At 30.1% G+C, this 22890-nt stretch overlaps 2 protein-coding genes across 6 annotated transcripts in view; one reads left to right on the top strand and one right to left on the bottom strand.

Moving 5' to 3' along the window:
• LOC130894196 (contactin-5) overlaps positions 1–14218 on the top strand; it is a 247580-nt gene extending 233362 nt beyond the window's left edge. For all 3 annotated transcript variants that reach the window (XM_057800832.1, XM_057800833.1, XM_057800830.1), the window contains exons 5-14: positions 5806–5932; positions 6209–6384; positions 6444–6773; positions 6830–7351; positions 7413–7978; positions 8248–8478; positions 8549–8732; positions 8791–9171; positions 9290–9634; positions 11995–14218. In XM_057800832.1, coding sequence (XP_057656815.1) covers positions 5806–5932; positions 6209–6384; positions 6444–6773; positions 6830–7351; positions 7413–7978; positions 8248–8478; positions 8549–8732; positions 8791–9171; positions 9290–9634; positions 11995–12161 — 3029 coding nt within the window. In that variant the 3' untranslated portion in view covers positions 12162–14218. The remainder of the gene's footprint in view (positions 1–5805; positions 5933–6208; positions 6385–6443; positions 6774–6829; positions 7352–7412; positions 7979–8247; positions 8479–8548; positions 8733–8790; positions 9172–9289; positions 9635–11994) is intronic.
• On the bottom strand, positions 1672–22723 carry LOC130894198 (uncharacterized). 3 transcript variants are annotated; one of them, XR_009059303.1, is made up of 6 exons: positions 21999–22723; positions 21373–21541; positions 20824–21024; positions 20566–20747; positions 10353–10990; positions 1672–1847 (listed from the first exon to the last, which is right to left on the bottom strand). XR_009059303.1 is itself a non-coding variant. In XM_057800836.1 (5 exons), the coding sequence occupies exons 1-5, from the start codon at positions 22056–22058 to the stop codon at positions 10826–10828; spliced, it is 777 nt and encodes a 258-aa protein (XP_057656819.1). In that variant the 5' UTR covers positions 22059–22723; the 3' UTR covers positions 5975–10825. The 3 variants fall into 3 exon arrangements, 2 of the variants coding, with proteins under 2 accessions (XP_057656819.1, XP_057656818.1); XM_057800836.1 differs by lacking the exon at positions 1672–1847 and having other exon boundaries at positions 5975–10990; XM_057800835.1 differs by lacking the exons at positions 1672–1847; positions 10353–10990 and adding an exon at positions 18935–19481.
• Between the last annotated feature and the right edge of the window lie 167 nt (positions 22724–22890).

Genomic DNA, 22890 nt, shown 5'->3' with positions numbered 1-22890 from the left:
GTTAGAGACGTTCTATTACAGAAACTAACTGTCACTTGTTTTTAGAGAGTGTCGTTTAGAAAAACCTGCCGTCAATTGTCATTTGGGGACTGTCTTTTGCAGAAACCAACCGTCACTTGTTTTTAAAGAGTATTTGTCACAAAAAACAACCGATAATTATCGTTAGATACGGTCTATTACACAAAACAACTGTCACTTGTCATCAGAAACTGTATTACATAAAAATCAACCGGCAATCGTCGTTAAAGACTGTATTTTACACAAATCAACCGTCACTTGTTTTTAGAGACTTTCTTTTGCGAAAACACACCGTCATTTGTCTTCAAAAACGGTTTTTCACAAAAACCAACCGTCAATTGTCGTTAGAGACGTTCTTTTACACAAACCAACCGTCACTTGTTTTTAGAGAGTGTCTTTTAGAAAAACCTGCCGTCAATTGTCGTTAGAGACTATCTTTTCAAACTTATTTTCAAGCATGCGTGAGAGATGGCACCACTTGAAAGTTTTTCTTGTGTACTTAACCGAATAATACGATTATTATTTTATGTTGTAAAGAAAAATTTGGTAACTTTTTAAAAATATTGTTTAATTTTGAAATATGCTTAGGTCAAAGGATTCTTGCAAAAGATAGGACTCTCGATATAAAATTTACATTTTTTAGAGTCCAGCCTTGTTAGGTTAAAAAATAATTTTAGTTTTAAACCTCAAGTATTTGGAAATTTTCAATCAAATTTCTTAAAATCATGTGCCTTTTATGTAGCAAATACGACGAAAAGTTGTTTAGAATCAACATTTAGATCCTAACTTCGAAATCAACGGTCAACAATAATTTTTTATGTTTATTCCACAAATCAAAGATCATTAATTGAAATTATATTGAAGATATAATAAAAAAAATGTGAAAACTATTCATCCATTCCTCAAATATATTAAACCAATTGTTTCAATTTGTATTCAAATAAATTCCTTTGCTTGAAAACACCGTCCAAGATACAGAATTATTCTACAATGTTTCCAGTTTCTTTCATCTGAGTATTTTTTTAAAGTCTGCATCTTTTACTGCCCTCGAAACATCTGGCAAATTCATTTACGCATTCGAAAACATGTACCGGATGTTTAGATATTTAAAATATTTATCTAACACGTGTAACTTCACGCTTTTTCTTAAAAATGTAATAATAAAAGTTTGTTATAATATATATGAGAAATTAAACACCGAGCAGATCTCGAAAATTGCGTAGTATTATAAATATTTAAGTAGAAATTATGATTTGATACATTGCAGATAATAATATTTTTGCAATTAGACCAGCAACACCTTAACGTAATCAATATCGAGTATATAAATCGAATGAATCTATAAACAATGTAGTTCATTTGACGAAAATCGATTTTTTATGTCTCGTTATTTTAAATATAATTAGGTGGGTATTAAGGGATATTCACACATTCTGCGTGTTGCTGTATCGAATAAATGATACACTCTCATTGTTACAATAAAATTGAAAATGGTTTTCATAAATGGATTTACATGAATAATTTATAGTATTATACAATCGATTCATGGTAAATCGATTAATTTCTAACAATAATGAAGGTACCCGGGATTTCGTGACATTAATTAACTATATTTCGCGTATACGTGGACAAAATTCAAACACAATTTCATCATTAATTCTATTTTATTGTTCGAAAACTTTATTTTGTTAACATTATATTGAATAAATAACAAGTGTATTACCACAGACAGTTGTCAGTTAAGTACTCAAAAGAATGATAAGTGTCACTTTTTTCCCACCATATATTCTTAATAAGTGGTCCTCCGTTTTTATAAAATGTCCTTATACCTTAAAAGATAAAATTTATTTCAAACAATTATGACAAATTCCCTCGTAAATTAACGCTGATTTAACTAATATAAATTCCCAGCACATAAATCTACGTTTAATGTCGGTTTTTCTTATTTCTCTCCTAGGGGGTGATATTATTTTGTAAGCGATAAAAATTTGAGGCAACGTTTTGCGGAAGAATTTCCCAGTGGAAAAATCTCCAACGCACCTGTTTGTATTTACTTAAGATCTTTTTTCATCTCTCGAGTAAAATGAACAAATATAAATTAATAGTTAACTTTTAAATTCTATTGGGAAATCAGCTGTTCAATTACCATAGATAAAATAACTTCTATAGAGGTTTTACGGGTACGTCTATTATGTCAAAAGTTATCTGTTTAATGGACACTGCATTTTTATACTTTTTATTTCTATAATAATTTAATCTTGCCTTAAATTAATATTTAATTTTCATATTACATAATATACTTAATAATGTGCTTCATCTATTGATCTATTAATATCGATTTAATAAAACCTCTATACTTTTCTCGTATCTATGACGTTTGTGTCATTTAACGTCAAATAATTGTCATCTCCATATTGGCTTGTGTAAGTCAAGTTCTATTTTTGTTTTGTAATCGAGGTATACGATCGTTAATTTGAATATTGTGAGCGTGAATTGTTACAAAAACGAATATACTAATTATTTCATAAAATCCTGGAATTGATCTGCAGCGGTTTATTTAATTGGCGGTTTCGTTATATTATGTTTAATTGGTTGAAAACTAAACAGTATAGTTACATACAGTTTCACGACGTCGGGATCTAATGAGCGTACTAATATTAGTAGAAGAGTAAACTCGATATCATAAATTGGAATAAACGAATAGATCATCAACGTAAATAAACTGAAATTATGAATTTATGTAGTTTTTACGTTATATTCAAGTGAAATTATAGAAAAGGAAGATGAGAGGTAGAGCCATTTTGAAAAGGAAATATTAAATTGCATGTGAATAGTGCACATTCGTGTTGATAAGAATGCACCAAGAGGTAAAAGGTAACTTGACAGCATTACACGTTTTCATAGAGATGAGAAGATAAGTTTTAAAATAACAGTTATTCATTTTGAACTGTATTATATAGTATGAATGATATTTGAAAATAAATAAGTGTATAAAAGCATAATTTTTCATTATTTTAGTATACTTGAGTGACTTTTTTGTTATTTATAAAACTATATTGCTGTTTTATAATATTTTAAATGTAACTGATATATCGAACGTTCATCTCTATATTTAAGGTCACACTTCTTGTGTAAATATGTTTCTCTGCGCTCTGAAAGGAAACTGCGAACAAAAACACGTCAACTCAAATTTCATGAGATTGCCTATACAATAAGTCGTCATTTAGTTTTCAGAAACTTTTGTTTTAGAAAGTGTAGGAGTATGTTTAATTCAACACGTTATTTTACCTCGTAAAAAGACTCATAAACAAGTTTTGGGAAAATGAAATGTCGAGTTATATTTTGTCGGACCGCACAATATTTTAAATGCTATTAACTCTATATACATACTACTGGGATGCATTAATTTGCCGGATGTTAAAGTTGAAGTCATATAAAAAGACTATAAAATATTTCTATATTATATGATTTTAGTATATTTTAATATGGCTGTTCTGCTTGGAAACAGAAACAAACATTATTGTCCAATTCAAAGAAACTATATAAAATGTCAACTACACGTCCCTTTAAGGAATTCTAATTTTGCAGAAGAAGCTTTTTATTCAGTAGATATATATATACATTAAGAATGCAATGAATTGCAGTATTATTCCATGTTTGTTTTGAAACTTTTAAAATTCGTCATAATTCCCATTCCTTATCACTTTCAAGATTTCCAAACATTACTATTCTTTGTGGAAACTTTATTGCATCGTATGCGGAAATCTCCGACTATAAAGATAGCTGGGAATATTTAGACTTGATTTGTTTTGATCAAAATGTTTGTTCACAAAGTTCAGGAGTTACTTTTTAAGATTCTATAGAACATACCAAATATCATACAAATATAAGTATTTAGAATACTCAGTTTAGAAATCCATAAAAATAGTATTACCGACAACTGCTCTATTGGTGTAATGGATTCATAAAATAAACTTTGTGTAATGATAAATCGCTATGATAAAATTTATGGAATAATTTGAATTCTTCTTTTTTTTTAGCCTTTTACATCGTAGTTAAGAATTACTACTTGTGTTTTATCGTATTATTGAATTTGTTTGAACTAATCTATTAGTTTTGTATACTTCTTCTTTTTTACTGTTCAGTGAACAAATTCGTTGACGAGTTATAAAGTTCACGTTTAAAATCAGAATAGCGAGTTTAACAAACGCCAAATACAGAGCAAATTCACTAGATAAAGAAGTTATTTGCAAGGTTTTTCTTCTCGCTCCTAGTTGCATCCAATTAGTTGGATGCCCCAAAAACGTTTTCGTGTTTCGAAATTGTCATTAACAAAGTTTACGTAATACTACCCCGAGATTCACACACTAATGAAATTTGCTAAATTATGTAATGTCGTTTTCTCGGTACGTGTATTTCTAACTTAATCTATGTTCGATACGGGTCCTTACCGCACAATTCGTAATTGTATAAAATCGGGTGTCCGTTTTCGCACTTGATAAGAAATTTACGAGGGTCGTAATAAAAATAGTGAAAAACCCAGTTTGATATAAATAATCTAGTCGAATGTAATTCTTATAGCATGTTATTGAACGCACTTTATGTCATAGCTCTGTGGTAGACGTTTAGTAAGTAAATTGTTTAACATGCAGAAGACTTTTGTATTTTCACCTTTAGAATACTTGAGGAACTGATTTTAAAATCAACTTATTTCATTAGTAACCATTACTCTACATTCTTGAGGTTGAAAATGGATGGAATTGATAATACTGGAAATCCTTCTATGTTTTTTTTATTTGTCTATGGTAAACTACAAAGCGTTTTTATTTTAAAAAAGAAGAGAGAACTAACCGCAGTAAAGAATATAACTAATTTATTTGTTTTTTAAAAGTGTATTATTTCTTGTGAATAAAACTTATTGATTGAATTTATTACATAGTGGAAAGATTTAAATGAATTTTGTTAAAATTTGAATAATTATAAGATAAACTAAAACGATTATAGATAGATATTCTGTATATTGTATCATATACAACTGCAACAATGTTTGATTTACCTAAATGCAAACATAATAAAAGTAACTCATGTCGTCTCTGTTGGATAATTCGCTACATTTTCCTTCTCCAATCACTTTCGGTAATTAAAACGTGTCAATTATTCAATGATTCTCGTGTACCTACCGTTTAGATCTTTCGGTGTAATATCGTAAGTGATTTTCGGCCTTATTAATAATGAAAAACAGCTCAAAAGGTATAAGATAACACGTAAATTTTTGTCTGCTTAATAAAAAAGTGCTAGTAATAACCATTTGAAGTATGATGCTGTAGGAAAATGTGTTTCAAGATCTACATTTCCCACGGATGTGAATATTTGGGTGAAACAAGGTAAAATATCGTTTTATCTATCCCAAATAAAAATCTTTATTAATACCAAAACTCAAAATAAAACCAGATAGATATGAAACAAAATACATTTAAGTGATTAGGCTCATTTAGAAGCATAGTTTTGTATAGAGGATAATATTGTTAATAAAAGTATCATTAAAACTTGCTTAATGTCGTTTTCACAAAAGCCTTACATTTGTATTGTATTGAAGAAAACTTTTTTTCTCAGAACTAGAATTACCTAGGCACCAAGATCATTAATATCCTTGGAAGTGCGATTTAAAAAAATTCGTTTCACATCGCGTTTTAACCTTTTTTTCCCGCAACAAACCCACACAATCTCATTCCGAACGTTTTTCTGATACCAATACATACATTAACAACGTCTCAACTTTCCTTTCAGATTTTCCTCGCGTCGAAGTAGGACCTGAAAATCCCTTGCGAGTCGAGAGGGATTCCCAAGCTACCCTTCGATGTTCCGTAGACGCCAAACCCAAAGTTACGACCATCAGATGGACCAGGAATAACAGGTAAGCGGATTTTGGATATAGGTACAATATAAACAAAGTTAATTTTGTTACATAATTTTAATTTATTTAAATGCACACTCATAAGTACTTTATTTATAAATAAACACGTAAAGATCGATTCATCACGCTATTTAATAATGTATTCGAAGTTTCACGTACTTTACAAAATGTTAGGGTTGATTGACTAAAATAAAATAATTTATCAATTGATTTTGTTGCAGTACTCCACTATTTATATTTAACCGCAATATAGTGACCTAATACCGCTTTTTACAGATTCATCAGCTCATCTCACAATCATACGATACATAGAGTCAGCATCCAAGATGCTGGAAAATATACTTGTATGGCTGATAATGGTCTGGGTAAAGTAGGAGAGAGAGAAATAATTTTAGACGTCTTATATCCACCAATAGTTACACTAGAAGCCAAAACAAAAGAAGCAGAAGAAGGTAAACCATATAAACTTTTCATAATCGAAACTTTGATGATTATAAAAAAAATTTTTTAGGCGAATCTGTTTTTATAAAATGCAATATAACCGCCAATCCAGACCCGATTACTGTTGAATGGGTAAAAGATGGTAAACCCGACTTTAGACAAACTGGAGATACGTTAAAACTGAGCCATGTAACAGCTGAACATTCCGGTACTTATATATGCCGAGCTGTTAATATGATAAGCCCTAGCGCTCCGCCATTGAGAATGAATGAAAAAGTAGGAAACGCTTCTATAGCTTTATTAGTCAGGCATCACCCAGGACGAGCTAGGATAATGCCTGATAAACCAATAGCAACGGAAGGATCCGCTGTTACTTTAACCTGTACCGCTACCCCACCAGGTACAACTTAATCCAAACGTTATAATACGATTATTTAATTAAATATTATATTTTAGGCTGGCCAGCGCCACAGTACCGTTGGTTTAAGATAGATCAAGATGGTCAGAGTACCATTTTAGCAACCGGAACTAAATATACCATATCAAACGCAAATTTAGCAACAGAAGGAACGTATCATTGTCAAGCTACCAACGAATTAGGTCCCGGAGAACTCGCTTCCGTTTCACTGGAAGTCCACGTTCCGCCAAGTTTCAAAACCAAACTCAAACCGCTAGAAATAAAACGAGTAGGAGAGGGTAACTTCGCCGTCGCTTGTAGCGCTAGAGGAAAACCGAGACCGATGGTGAAATGGTTGAAAGAAGGTGACGAACTAACTGCTGACGCCAATATGTTTGAAGTTAAGACTGATTATTTGGAAACTAGTAACGGAGCTGTTAATGTACAAAGCGTTTTGAAGTTTTCTGGCAAAGCTAGACCGAACGGTAACGAACTATTGCCTTCAGATAGGGGAGAATATTCTTGTACTTTCGAAAACGAGGTTAAAAAAACTGAATCGACGATGCATTTAAAAATAGAACGTAAGTAAAAAACAATCAACACAAAACTGAATGAAAAAATTATAAAAAAATTAATTTCCAGACGAACCGATAGTACTTCATCATTTCAATAAAGTAGCCTACGATATATCGGAACGTGCCGAAGTATTATGTAAAGTACAAGCTTTCCCTAAACCCGAATTTAAATGGTTATTCGGATCGAACGCTAGTCCTTTACATTCATCTTCCGAAGGACATTACGTTATACACACGACTAATGATAAAGACATATACACGAGCGTCCTAAAGATCAGCAACATCAAAAAGCACGATTACGGAGAATACACTTGTCAAGTTATAAACAATTTGGGGGCAATCGAAACTAAAATTAAACTTCAAGCTAAAGGACCACCGGAAAAACCGTCTAAACTCACTTCCCTTTACAACGGACCTAATTTCGTTACTTTAGGATGGGAACCAGGGTTTAATGGTGGAATATCCAATACCAAATACGTGGTTTCATTTAAAAAGGTACCAAGTGATAACGATATTTTGATCGAAGGTTGTAATAACATACCGAGAAGCGCCGAATGGTATGAAGTCGATTGTCATCAAAATGTTCCTTGCAATGTTTCCAATCTTGAACAATATCAAACGTATCTTTTCAAAGTAAGTAACTATATTGTTATTAACAATTAGAATTTCTTTAAAATTGTCAAATAAATTGTTTAGAAAGATTATTTTTTATCCTAAAGCAGCTTGCTCATAAAAATATGGTTGAAGTGTCATTCGAATCGCATTTAGAAAGTTTTTTTCAAAAATTTGTAACACTCCGTCGTTTTGGAACTTATTTCTTCCTTCTATTGTTTAGAATTAGCGTGGTCTTTGAGCGATTGTTTTAACAGATGGCATTTGATACTCATCATGTTTATTTATAGGTTAAGGCTTTAAATACGAAAGGCATAAGTGAGAATTCTCAAGAAATTCGCCAACGAACACGAGTGAGTAAAATACCGGCAGCTCACAGAGTGGAATTCGACAAAAGTACCAACGTCTTATCCGTAAATATTCCTTCCACTTGCCTTCCCCTCGTAGCTATGGTAGAAACTATCAGTCACGAAAATCATCCTATCACCGAATGGCAAGTCATAGATACGATGGACCTTCAGGTATTAAAAAAAAGAATCCTATTAGCTGCGCCAGAACGATGTTTCCAAATTATTTTTTTTTATGTTTCAGGTATCTGGTTTAACCTCAACTTATAAGGAGAAGAATTTGGATCAAATGGGTTCGAAATATTTCAATGGGAGAGCCTTAGTAGACGAACCCATCGGTGTTAATGACGATTACGTACCTAGAATTAGGGTAAAATTGTGCCTTCAAACTCATTTAGAACATTGCGGAGAATTTACATATGCAGAATGTAAGTTTTAAATAACCCCCTCTTCAATACATGAAACTAACTTCAAAATTTTTTCCAGATGGTACTGGATTTATTCGAGAAGCCGCAGCTATAGCTACGCCCACCCTAATAGGAATAATAGTAGCTTGTGTTGTACTTTTACTATTTGTTGGACTTCTGTACGTGTTTTGTAGATGTAGAAAAACCGAATCGACGAAAAAAGTCCAATCCAAAGATTATGAAATGGATTCGGTCCAACCAACTATGGTACCCCAACAAAATCAAGCACCACCACCATACTATCCGTCTACCGGAATGGATAATAAAGCTTTAGAACATTCTTTAGACCTAGCGCTAGCTTTGGAAGACCAGAAGTCTGTGTACGCTACTCAGAATGGATATGGATACCATGTCGCTAATGCTGATATACAAGCAAGACAAAATATCAATAATGCTGATTGTAAGTATGGTATTACTACAAAATCTGCTTCAATAAAATGTTATTTTCAAACCAACAGAGATGCGATTCGAAATTCCCATTTCTATATACATAAAACGTTTTGTTTTCTTTTTTTCAGGGGCTAACATGGGATACATCGAAAACAGTTACTCCAACTCCAACAACGGAGGTAGTGTGAACTCTCAAGACTCGTTGTGGCAAATGAAAATGGCGGCGGCATCTAGTAATTCAAACAACCAACTCCAACAGCATCACATAAACGTAGATAGACAAAATTACGGTTATGACCCCATAACGCATGGTGGTTATGGAGCCGTCGACGATTACGCCCCCTATCCACACATAACGACGCAAAGCAACCACGGGGATGACTACATCAGAAATAGTAATAATCCGTCCAGACAAGACTATTGTAGCGACCCTTATGCTTCAGTACACAAACCTAAGAAACGTGTCGAGATAGGTAAGTCACTATTATTGAGTATCTTGTTGCATGATGATTCTTTTCCATTTTCATTTGTAATTCATCATAAAGGGGTGGTTTAAGTAGGATAGAATTATGCGAAAAGAGTGAAAACAAACTATTATTATATATATAAATACGCAAAAGTATAGAAAAAGAAATTTAAAAAACTTGTAAACTTTTTTAGTTGTGGACACAGTTGTTTAACTTGCGAGGATTGCAAATTACTATGTAAGTGACGAAATTGACACTATAGCAACTCGTTTTTTTTTTTTATTTCACGTTTATTGTTTTGTACAATGAGTTTAAATGAATAATTTGAAGTGTCTAGCATTTGCATGGCAATTTTGATGTGATCGTGCTTTGATATAATTATTTCCCAAAATAAGTTTCTATATTTTCTTTATAAATAAATAATTAAAATAACAAGAGTCGATAAAATATTCAAGATGTTTTAAAAAATAAATTAAAGTTCAAAAAAATGGCAAATATCTTACTTGGTAGACCTTTTTCAAGTATATATGTTCTTGTTGATAAATCATGCCGATTTTAGGTCTCTTTTAATCGAAAATTGATGTTTAAACAAATATAAATTGAAACGTCAGGATTTAAAATTCAACTTTCAACTAAAAAAAATCCAAATTCACAACAATTTATCAACAATAATTCTTGCATATGATACATTAATATAAATCTAATAATAGTTTTTAGTACTTACATATTTTATTATAAACCTGTTGAAAATAGTTGACAATTTCTTATATCATCTTATCATAGCATTATTTATATTCAAGTACTCGATAAATATCAACTGTTTTATCACATTTTACTGGTTTATTATTCGCCATTTTGACATAACCTTCAACATTCAAATAATAAATTAACTGCGTTCGATTATGTACATCTGATGATCTGACCGTTCGGTATCGTTCGGCAATCCACTTAATTTCGCTGTTACTGCTCCGTTATATACACTATTGAACACTCGGAGTAAGAACTCCTAGATCCGAATCTTGAAAGAGAGCTCTCAATTTTTTTTGACTTTTGACATTTGAATGCTTATCAATTAGCTATTTTTTCGACAGTAATTTGTACTTATGTATTGTTTTTGTATATATAAAAGGCTAAATAGCGAAAAATCAATCAAAAAGTGAATCTGTATAATTACTTGTTTACAATCACTTACCACGATTAATCCGTACAATCTATGATCACGTGATACAAATCGCTTTCTGCTCGTTCTGTTCCGCGAACATTACCGAACGCAACTATATTTTTGTTATAATCGATTGAATAATCGATACATTTATCACCACGTACCTCAGTTTTTAACCAACAAAAATTTGCAAGAAATATCTAAAAATAAACAATAACAATATTTTGTCATTTTTAAGGATAAATAAATAAAATGAGAACAAATCGATAATTTTTTCGGTATTCGATCCTCTCAATGAGAGCTTATAACTTTGTTTGCGGATCAATTTAGAATCGATTCCGGTTGAGTTGGTAACGAGTTTAGGATCGCTGCAATGCGCATCCTTGATTACGAACCAATTGCGGATGTTGATTTATCGCGAACGTAATCTGTGATTATTGGAATCGATGTGAAACGCGTACACAGAACTAAAAATTAGAACTGAGTCAATAACAATTCCCTAAATTGATTCGGAATTAGACCTGTGAACAAAACTTGAATAACATCTATTCAAATTCGATATGAAATACAGGGTAGATCAAATTTTTGTGTAGTTTAATTTCAGTTTAGTGGAAAATGTTCGTTTTTAAAAGAAACCTGTTAGTTTTTTTCATAGATAGCAAATCATTATTGTGGTATTCGAATTTAGATCGTGTATTTTTAGCTTCAGCTTACATAAAATATTGTGACAAAACCAAAAAATATCTTTAAAGTATCACTTTTTCTGTAAGAACAGTTGTTTAATAGTTATTTTTATATTTCATATCTTAAAAACAAGTAAAATACAAGGCTTTAGTTGTCTTTTTAAGGAAGTAAGCGAAATGCCTTTAAAGATATTTGTTTGGTATAATACCCAAAACTGTATGTGTGTTATTTGATGCATGATACTCCTCAATGATAATAAATTCAATATTTAAAATAATTTTGTATATAAAACTTTTATTTTTTTTCAATATCTTACTTTTTTAACCTTTTTTATATGGTTTGTTGATGAATTATCTTGATTTTAGGTCTTCTTTGATCGAAATTTCGTTTAGAAACAAATAATTTATCAAGAAACTTTTGTTATTAGATATTATTACTTAGTATTGTCGTACAGGGTGATTAGTTATCTCCGAACAATAATAAACATAAACTTTGTTAGCAATTATTATTTTTTTTATAGAATCTCCATATCACGACGTCAGCGGTCTGCCTGACCCATACTTGGAGCAAATGGAAGACGAAAAACCGCCCCAACACATGTCACTTAGTTACGAAGAAAGCTTGGAAAGCGGTTACTCCACTCCTAATTCAAGAACACGACGAGTTATTCGAGAAATAATTGTATAGATTATTTTCAGTGTTGCCTAACGCTCCCTTTTATCAAAATTTTTCTATTTTGGTTCGATACGTTCATTTTTATCCCGAAATAAAAAAAATAATGCAAAGATACAGTATCGGAAATAAAATTAGAGTGCCTACTAGTCAAAAAATAAGAAATTTCCGTATTTGGGGGGAGGATTGGAAGGAAATAATAAAATATTTAATGGGAAAAGGATAAGTTTTGATCCCGAACTTTTAGTTCCATTAAACGTTTTGAGATTTCCTTACACGCTGGACTATATTTTTCTAAAATGTAATAACGAAGTGAAATTATTGTTAACGGGAAACTTTATGACTTGATAATAAATATTATGAAGACTCCTATTAAGTAGACTACTAAAATGGGGTTTTAGTATGTTCTAACTTTTAATATCTTTGTTTACAGTGTTGCGAGATGAGATTGAAGCATCTCTAAAGACCTTTTAACGTGATAAAAATGAATTTTTACAATGTGCATTATTTTTTTTTTTTGGAATTCGAGTAAATGTGAACGTTCCATGTTAACTTTCTTGAGTACCTGAGAGACTTTTTATTTTCGAAGTGTTGCCGAGTTACCGTTTTTTGTTTCGTCGACAAAAAAAACGATTGTTTGCTGATACAAGTGTTTTTCGCGTGCTAAAATTGGTAGTGGTGAAAAAAAAATCGAAACTTGTGGATTTTTTAGTGAAATTCCTCGCTTAATTTAAAAATCACAGTTTCGTATATTTTCTATGTGCAAACGCGTAATATACAGGGTAAGATAATTTTATTTCATTTTGGATGTTCCATTAAATCGTTTTGTAAATAAAAAAAAAATGATTATAGTACCACCACACAGGTATCATGAAAAATCTGCATCAAATACTGATTATTTTAAACAGTGATTTGCCATATTTATCGTCAACACAATCGAATAATGCGGAAAATATACAATTTCCTTACGTGTTGTACACTATACTTATCCCACGACCTAAACGTGATATTCACCGACGTAGAAAGTTGTACATTTCTGAATAATACCTGCCCGGCGTAAAATCTTATTAAAAACTCGCTAATTTGGCGTTTTTGAAATTGCAGTATCCATTTATCAATCTCGCAGATCTAATAATTGTATTGATTGACTTTCTTTTCCGATTTCTCAACCGAATTTATTAATTAAAATAAACTCCAAACACAATTCACCAACTAATTCACATTGTGGGCGGATAAGGGGCCGTTCAGGCGGTTTAGCTTGAGCCCTTTGATGTCATTAGATAAGCTGTGATTAAACTGCGTTTGTGTGAGTGCTCAAAGATGGCGTGGTCAGCGGTTTTGTCCTCCTCCATGCACCAAAGACACTCCGGATCGTCCGTAATGCCAATTTCTCGCCTAAGCCACACCAAGGATGAATTCTGGGCCTATCCTAGACTAGCGAGTGAATCCGTCGAGCTAGATCTTGCAGAAATCGCTCACCATGTTCTGTAGGACTCTCTTGCACTCCAGCACTAGCCTCAAGTACATCTTTTCAGCCCTTATGGTTTCCTGTGGCGTCGATTCATAGGAAAGTGTCTTTTTTTCCGATTTTTCGACCGATTAATCGAATATAATAAAAATTCAATAAATAAAAACGTGAAAAATAATTATTTTTGACTTTTCTCTTACTGTACGTCCCACCCCCCAGCAAATAGGTCTCCCAAAACAAGCGTTTCGTTTAATATCTGACCTGACATCTGAAACCTAGATAAATGGATTCTACGACTTCGAAAACGCTAAACTAAATTGTTTTTATCATGATATTGAACCGAGTAGATATGAATTATGGCAATTTTCTGCGTTAGAATATTAAATTTCTTGAAGGTCGTCGAAAAAAAAAGGCTTTTTAGAGAAAATCTGTCCGCATTGGATGATTTTCAATCTGTATATATATATACTTCCTATTTTTATCCTGAAAAATTGGTAACACACAACACTATAGCCTCGGATTCGACAATAATTGAACTCCCTGTAAAGACGGATATGAAATTTTTATGTAAATCGATGATTAAAACCATGGATCCACCAAAAAATTTGAAATTTATCATTTTCATAGCAAATATTTTTAAAAAATAATGTTTTGATGGGTAATTTTACGATTTAAAATAAAAAATCGAACTTACCAATTGTATTAAGCGAGAAGCTCTACTCTAAAACTTTGTTTTAAATTCCTATTAATGTGATTTTTCAAAATACATTTCTTCATTTTGATGCCAACTAAAAATGTCTTTTAAAGTTGCTGCTAGATTCCGATACGTTTGACATAACCTCATAATTAATTGATCGTTATAATTTAGATTCAAACTTAAAATGGATATGAATACTTTCAATTTCAGTTGATTGAAACAACCATAATTTCCCGTACCAAAACAAAGTATATTTATTTATCGTATCTGATTATTCATATATTAACCTCTTTATAATACATATTTATCTATGTGCGCAATTTTTCGTTACAATCGATTATTAATCGATTGGGAATAGCTATTTCCAACAGAATCGAATAATACAATTTCTCTTTTTTGAAGATGAATAAATAGGGGAGATTTGGGTTAATAGATTTATAATTGAATTTATATAAGATTTATTTTTATTGTTTTGATGTAAATCTGACGAAACATTCTATAGTTACAAAAATGTAACTTTTGCAAAAAAATTGTTGCACAAACAACGAAATTATTATGCTGTTAATACAAGATATAAATTCATACACATTTCTATAACGTTGCCATATTTTAAAATAGTATGGATGTTGCAAACGTTGCAAAACATTGAGGTTATGTTATTAGTTTTGTATGTACGAGGTTGGTTGGGTATTTTTTCTTTCAAATCATGAAATTGCCTATCAAATATTTTCGTTCTAATAAACCGATTTTCTTAAGAATCGATTCACATTAAAATTTATAATTTCAATATTGCCGATGCCTGGGCTACTATTTCTCGAATTAGCATTTACGGTAATAAATGTAATAGAAGTATCATTTTTCTTTAATATACAAGGACTTTACGAGAATATGAAATGTTCAATTTGAAGAAACTTCTATAGCTGCTATGAAGTAATGATTTTTTATTAGTATATGTGCCTAAGTTTCATAAATTTCCCAGCTGTGAGGGAAAGTGAATATTGAAGATTTCATATTGTAATTCATTACTTAATGTACATTTTTTTTATCATTTTCTATGAGGCTGCCATTATTTTTGAGGCTGAAAACGATATAAACGAATGAACAAATTAAGAAAAAAAAATGTGATTTAAATTGCAATACGCGATTGTTGTGCTCTATATTGTTGTATATTGTTAATATTTATGTTTGGTGTTATTTTCTAGTATTTTCTATACCCTTCAAATAATTTGTTGTATTATTCGTAAAATCTGAAGTATCTCAATAACTGGACTATTTTTGAAACTTCCATTATATCTACCATTTTGTATAAGCATTAAATTAAATCGCTTATCTCATTCTAACCTAAAGTTAGTGTTAAATTTTTGTTGTACTATTACAAATATCCATTATTTAATATCTTTTGCAACAGGATCAGTTGAAAGACACACAAAACAATACTAAAAATCATACCATTAAGCCTAAATATTCCAGAACAAACGCAGATGTTCTAGATTATTAAATAATGTTCCTGGATGTTCTTATATGATCTAGATTGACTTGAATGTGTTCTGGATTGATATGAAACGATTCAAAATGTACTAAAAACGATACAGTTACGTTAAAGATGTTCTATAACAACCAAAGATGTTTTATATTGAGAAATAATCTTCTCGGATGTTCTGAAACAATTTAAAATTACTCGAAAGTGTCCTAAAATGATCTAGAATGATTTATAATGTTCAAAATTGACTTATATTGTTCCAAAATGTACTAAAAACGATACAGTTTTGTTAAAGATGTTCTAGAACAAACAAATTAATGAACAATCTTTCTGGATACTCTATAACTGTATGGAATGACTTGAAAGTGTTCTAAAAGGAACTAGAATGATTTATAATGTTCTAAATTGACATACGATATCCCTAAATATACTAAAAATGATAAAGTTTTGTTAAAGATGTACTAGAACAAACAAAAATGTGCTATGTTGATAAATAGTCTCACTGGATGACTTGAAAGTGTTCTAAAATGTTCTAGAATCATTTAGAATGAATTAAATTGATATAGAAATTTTCAAACAATGTAGACTAACTTCAAAGTATTGTAAAATGATCTAGATTGATATTTAACGTTTCAAAAAGGATTAATATTTTCTAGAACCATCTATTTTGTAGTGACTTGTCCGTGACAACCAAACTGTCATTAAGATAATGATTTTGTTAATGGTATCTCTTTTTTTAGTAATTATTACAGTTAAATGATATAAATACATTTTTGTTTACCCCTTATCAATTATAAAAACAAATAATTTTCCCTAATTGTATATATAGTGGATTTTTCTTTATTAAGTAATGTCCAATTATTGATATTCAAGATTAGAAAAAAATGTGCCAAATGGAAATAACACAATTCAAAATGTATTTTATTTTTAACAAATATGAACGTACTTAATTATTTGCAGTACTTATTTTTGTTCATACAAATGATCATGATCTCAATTGAATGAGTTTATTTTTTTTGTGTTATCCAAATTTTTGCTTATGAATTGCAATAACAGATCTAAATATAATTTAGGTATATATTTTTGTAATTTTTTAAATGTAATATCGTTGTTGTAATTCATAAGAAAACAATTTTTGAGAGAGAAAAAATTGTATAAGAGGATCATATTTAAGATATTATTTATGGAATTAAAGAAAGCGCAAATTTATATTCTTACGGACGTTTCTGGATATGTAAATGTTTCTATGTAAATAAAATTATAAAAAAAGACTATTATTTTGTAAATTTAAGTTTTGTTTTAAGGATAAGATATACAATGTATCTGTAAATACATAATTACAATGTATGCACTTTATTTGTAACTGAATTTATTTGTAAATAAATGTCTATTTAAAAAGTAATTGAATTTAATTTCTTATAAAACACTTTTATTGACAATAATCAAATTATTACTCACCATCTCCGAACATAATATTTTTGGTGAAAGATTTAACACTCGAATAATGAAAATGTCAAACAGTAACGAGATAAGAGAATCGATACATATTAGAAAGAAAATCGACTTTGAAATCATTCGTGATGGTAGAAAAAATATCTTCTTCTTTACTTAGCTTTTTGGTCTCTACTTTGACTATATTTAATCAGTTTTGATATTTACCTATACCATTGTCTATGCATTATATAGATAATGCCAATATACTATTCTATAATTTAGAACATTGGGGAATTATCAGATACAGATACGTACGTCTACAAGTCGCCATTAATAAAGGAAGACGTTAACTTTATTAAAACCGGCTTTAGGTTTCTTCTTTTTTTCATTTGAATAATTATTATTTTACAATAGTCAACTCTTGCCTTTTATCAAAAAATATTTTGGCTTACGTTAGACTTGTCTATTAAAAAGCATGATCTTTTGCTAGGTAATCTGTTAATGGATTTGTAAATAGATATAAGCTATATGTTTATAGGATGCACATTAAATAAAGAATTAATAAATTATACGACTATATCGCAAGATTCAATTCTTTTAAAGTTATTTTGATATATCAAGTAAAAAAAAATAAAAATTAACTATCACCATTTAAAAAAAAAAGACAAAAATTTAGGTTATGAAATACCAGCTTAACCTCTATGATTCCACTCGTTATTAGTCTCGAGTCAGTAACTGATTATCAGTAGATAACAGTAGGTTCGTTCCAACCTACTATTCTGGACCGTTCTTAGAAGCGTTTAAATTTTTTCTGCGCATTCTTCGCCTATGCACAGTTCTTGCTATAAACCAAGTATTTAAAAGACCGTCCCGGAAACGGTTCACAAACGACACCTGAGTCGTTGGAACACAAAACAGAATCGTTCGTAAAATGTTCTTTTGATTTATTGGAACAAACCTCAAGACTCGCAAATGAAACTAAGTTTAATCGATTTTATGGAATAATCGGTTCAGAGTTAATCGATGTTTAGGAAGAAATCGAATATTTTTCATTTCTTTTAGGTTATTACCTTTATTTTTGTTGAATATCTAATTTGTTTATGTTTGAGTTTCAATTTTTTATGGAGCGTTTGTATGTTACTTTTTGTTAAAGATCCAATATTAACAAGAAGAGCACGAAAAAACTAAGTTTCGAAGTTTGAAGGTTAATAATTTGTAATGATTGACCATTTGGCTATTTAAAAAAAAAAAGATTCAATTTAATTGTTTCTTTTAAATAAGAGGTAAGATATCAACTTTAAATAATTTCATTTTTACTTGCGATGTATTACATTTATTATAATTTTATACATAACCTATCGTGGAATGAACATCTGTTAAAAAGATCAGATAGTTTTCAAAACCACTGTATTATCAGATTTTCAACACCCCAATCAAAACTGATAAACTTTTCCATGGCCCTAAAGAAATTTTTTTGTGTTTTTACACTCCATATCGAAGGAAAAAGTGCGAAAAATGAAGTTCACTTGTGGGCTCATGCACTGCATCGGGGTTCAACGTGTTAAAATCTAATTTTGAACTTTGGAATCTGGATCATTAAATCATATTTGAATCCAATTTTATATCTAGGGACCGCACTAGGGTTCAACATGTTAAGGTCTAATTTGAAACGAAAAATCCATTCTCAAGTTTGTAAAATGAATAAACAATTTGGTAAACTCAAAAAATTTTTATTATTTAAGTAGATAAATAATCATAACTATTTGGGTCGTATAATTTCCTTTTCTTGCGTTGCATCTCTTTTTTGTTCATGTTATTTAATCCAGAATTACCCAGTTGTTTAAGCGGTGGTAATAAATTATTAGCTCTAGCTCGATTTTTGCCTTTGAATACAACCGGAGCATACAACTGGTTAATCGGTTTAAAATTTGAACTGTTTGTAGTTTCAATTGAATTAGACAATTTTTTCTGTGATTTTCCATTAGATGTCCCTTCTTGTTGAGCGATTTCATCTAAATCAGTTATATTAGGTTTATATGTATGAGTTTGACTTGACCTAATTATTTCAACAGTTGAAGCAGAAGATGTCGGTCTGCAGTACTCATTTGTATTCTCCGTAACATTGGTGCAAACCTGATTTTCATCAATATACTCGTTACAACTGGTTTCATACAGTTTCTTCTGAACTAATTGATTCTTAAATTGCCTTATGGGTGTTTCTTGAGGATACATGTTATTATCTATGGGAGGGCATTTCTGGAAGGTGATTTGGATGAATTTCAATAAAAAAATAGGAACTTTAGTAAAAATTTATGTTATAGATAGAAAATAAACAACAAGTCGAATAATGCAAAACAGGCATCTATTTAAATGGTTAATATTTTATAAAATAGTTTGGAATATGGCAATGATTTTACCACTGGAGGTGCTAGTTTACAATAAAGTCTCCAAAATTTCACTGTTTTAGGGTTTTAATGCATATTTGTTGTGGTCATAATGTTATTTATAACTAAAGTGGTAAAATTATCCAATTAGTGAGATAAAAATGGTAGTCCTCAATATTTCATTTCTATTCAATCCAAAAACACCCAAAATGACACAAAAAATCATTATTGTGACCCCATATTGAATCAAGAAGCATTTTATCAATTTGGGATTAGCCTCCAGTGCTTTTTTTATGTAAAAAGCAAGTATAAATAAACTCTATCACACTTTAGTAGTTCAAATGGTGCTTAGTGTGGAGATGCCAGTGGATATTGATCGTGAAGGTTGTAGTGTTTGGAAAGGCATGCAGGTACTGCTCTAGTTGGGATTATGTTGAACAGCTCGAAAGAACATCTACCATAGTAGTATCTGAGTCAGGTGTTTCTTCCATGCTCTAAGCTGTCCAAGTTTCTTGTCAACTCTGGATCGCCTATAAGTCAAATTGATGTCTTCTGTATTGAGTCGAGCATCTTGTGAGATGAAAGTCCAAATATTTACGAATGTGGGCATTGTAGAGGATTAGAAGCTGTGCCAGGACATATTGCTCCCAATCTCAATCCCTAACAAGCAGTAATGGTGATATTTTAAGTCAGGACAGGATAAAATTCTGAGCTGCAGTCTATGTAAAAACAGCAGCCTCCAGTGGTTCAATCACAATCTAGGTAAAAGTTGTTGCTGATAATCAATTTCTGTTTAATATCAATTGACAAGAACTGAAACGTACCCAGACTTTTTTGGTTCATCAAAATCTCACTTTGTACATCAAAGAAACATTTTAAAACAATTTGAAGCTAGATATAAAACTTTTTATTCCATTCCCGTTTGTTATTATATTGAAAGACTTGCAGCTACTTACCAATATTGACAATTGAGTTTTTAATTGGTTTATTTCACATTGCATGCTTCTGATTCTACTTTGTAAAAACCTTAAATTATTTGCAGAATCTGAGATTTGTTTTTTGTAGTTAGATTCTTTTTCATCCCACTCCAAGGCACTTGCAGCCTGCATCATTTGCATTTCATTATACAATTCTTGTTCTAGTATTAAATAATATGTTTAAACCAACAGCAGCTCTAAATATTCAATTCATTAATGTATAAAATATTTACTTACCCTTTGTTTCGTAGCATATTTTTTGACTCTCCAGTTGACTATTCAAATTGACTATTTGAGATCCCAAAGTTTCTTCTATATTTTTAATTTTATTTAAAAATTCATTTTTTTGTATCTCTAAGTCTAAATTTGTTTGATTTCTTAATTCTTCTATCTTTTTTGTCAATAATACTATTTCAATCTGTTGTTTATTACATTTTTCTAAAAATTATGTGTTAAAATGTATTCCGATGGTATTTAATTCTATTTATACAAACTCAATATTTTTTCAAATATTTCTTACAAAATCATCATTTTATTGAAAATTATCCAAGGAAAGTGAATTAAAATCAACAATTACTCAATGAATCGTTGGTATTATTAAGTTGAATGTTATTAAATCATTTCTAACCTATTTTTTCAACTATTTCTTCCAACATCTTCATTTTAATGAAAATTATCCAAGTAAAATCGAATAAAATCAACAATTATTGAATAATATCCAATAAATCATTAGTATTATAATATTGTACATATATTAACTCTTGTCAAAATATACTAATTATTTACCTTCAGCTTGTACATACTTTTGATTAATATCCAAATCACCACATTCAATCAATTTTTTCAAATCATCTCTCAAAGAATTTTCATTTTTTCTACTGGTATTTAATTCGCAAGAAATATTTTCAATCAATAAAGTTAATTCATGACGATATTTTTTATTCGATTTCTCAATCTGCAAATGAAGGAAACTTATTTAATTAAAAAAAAAGTTAAACAAACTTTGGAAGATTTAGGACAGCTTAATAAGGATAAAATTTCAAACACACATATCAAATAATTTTTAACATAGTTATCAGATTTATTATATAAAATTGAGGTGATTTTATTTTCGTCAATATGGTCGTTTACAACGAAAATCGAAAATTCTGCTACAATGAACAAAACGTAAAAACTTTGGATTCCATACTATTGATTGCAAATAAATCTGAACTCAAATTACAATCACTTTAAGCATATCTATTTATCTACCTCGATATTATATAAAGTTATATATAATTAATAACTTGCCAAAATATCTTGAAACAAAAAAAAACACTTTCTATTTATTTATTTTTTACTCTTGATAACTATGAACTAAAGTACTTTAAAAATGTTGAAGTAAATTATGATTTTAAAAAAGGTTTACTCACTAAAAATAAGTTTTCAAGTTTTTCGACGTATTCCTCCAAATCATTACTAGATAAATCCATGCTTGTAATTCACTGATTTACAATTTAACTTAAATTTTAAAAAACTGACAGTTGACCCGAAGTTGACTTCTTACTGTATGCACTTCTAACTCACCATAACCTACTTATTAGTGTTACTTTTTATATACAATTTTTACAAGTTACTCTCCACTAATTTAGGATTGCTATAATATGTATTATATATGCTTGATTAGCATTAGGATTTTATTCTAAGAAAGCGATTCCAAGACCTGTTAAATCTTCTAAACTTAAAAATGTAGGGACTCGATTAAGTAGATAAACAGTTAATTAAGTTTAATTAATATTTATACTTTTTGATATATCGTATTGTCAGCAGTATTGTACGGTAAGTTATAATCACGAACCATTTATTTGATAAAAGATTTACTCAGATGATTGAAGGTCAATTTATTTGTCCTACATCTAGAAGGGTCTGCCAACCCCAACAAACATTAAAATTACAAAAATGACAAAAGTAAACGATTATTATGTTGGTAGTATAATATTTGTGAGTCATAACTTCCAAGCTTAAGAAACATAACAAATATAAAAGTAATTTAAGAACGTATATACAAGGAGTTTCACTAAGATTTTCAACAAAATTTAAAACAACTGCATATAAAATAGGATTTGTAGTATTACTTCGTTATATAACGATCTCTGACTAGTGGACAGATGATTTGAAAAGACTGGAAATTGATTCCGTTGAATTTCAAACGGAAATTATTAGGATGAATTATGCAATGGTGGTGATTAATCAGGAAATGAACTATATAGTAGCTCGTTGCTGCATATAATAAACGCTTATAATTCTTTAGGAATAAATGTGCAT

The sequence above is a fragment of the Diorhabda carinulata genome, chromosome 5, assembly GCF_026250575.1.
Source record: "Diorhabda carinulata isolate Delta chromosome 5, icDioCari1.1, whole genome shotgun sequence".
NCBI lineage: Eukaryota > Metazoa > Arthropoda > Insecta > Coleoptera > Chrysomelidae > Diorhabda > Diorhabda carinulata.
This window is presented reverse-complemented; position numbering and strand designations above follow the sequence as displayed.

Bases quoted from the DNA above. Each gene is read 5' to 3' on its own strand.
- LOC130894198 (XM_057800835.1), bottom strand. From the start codon at position 22,058: ATGGATTTATCTAGTAATGATTTGGAGGAATACGTCGAAAAACTTGAA. The intron at 21,025-21,372 runs GTAAATAATTAG...CATAATTTTTAG, and splicing joins AAAGTATGTACAAGCTGAAG to AAAAATGTAATAAACAACAG. The intron at 20,748-20,823 runs GTAAGTAAATAT...ATTTAATACTAG, and splicing joins AATATGCTACGAAACAAAGG to AACAAGAATTGTATAATGAA.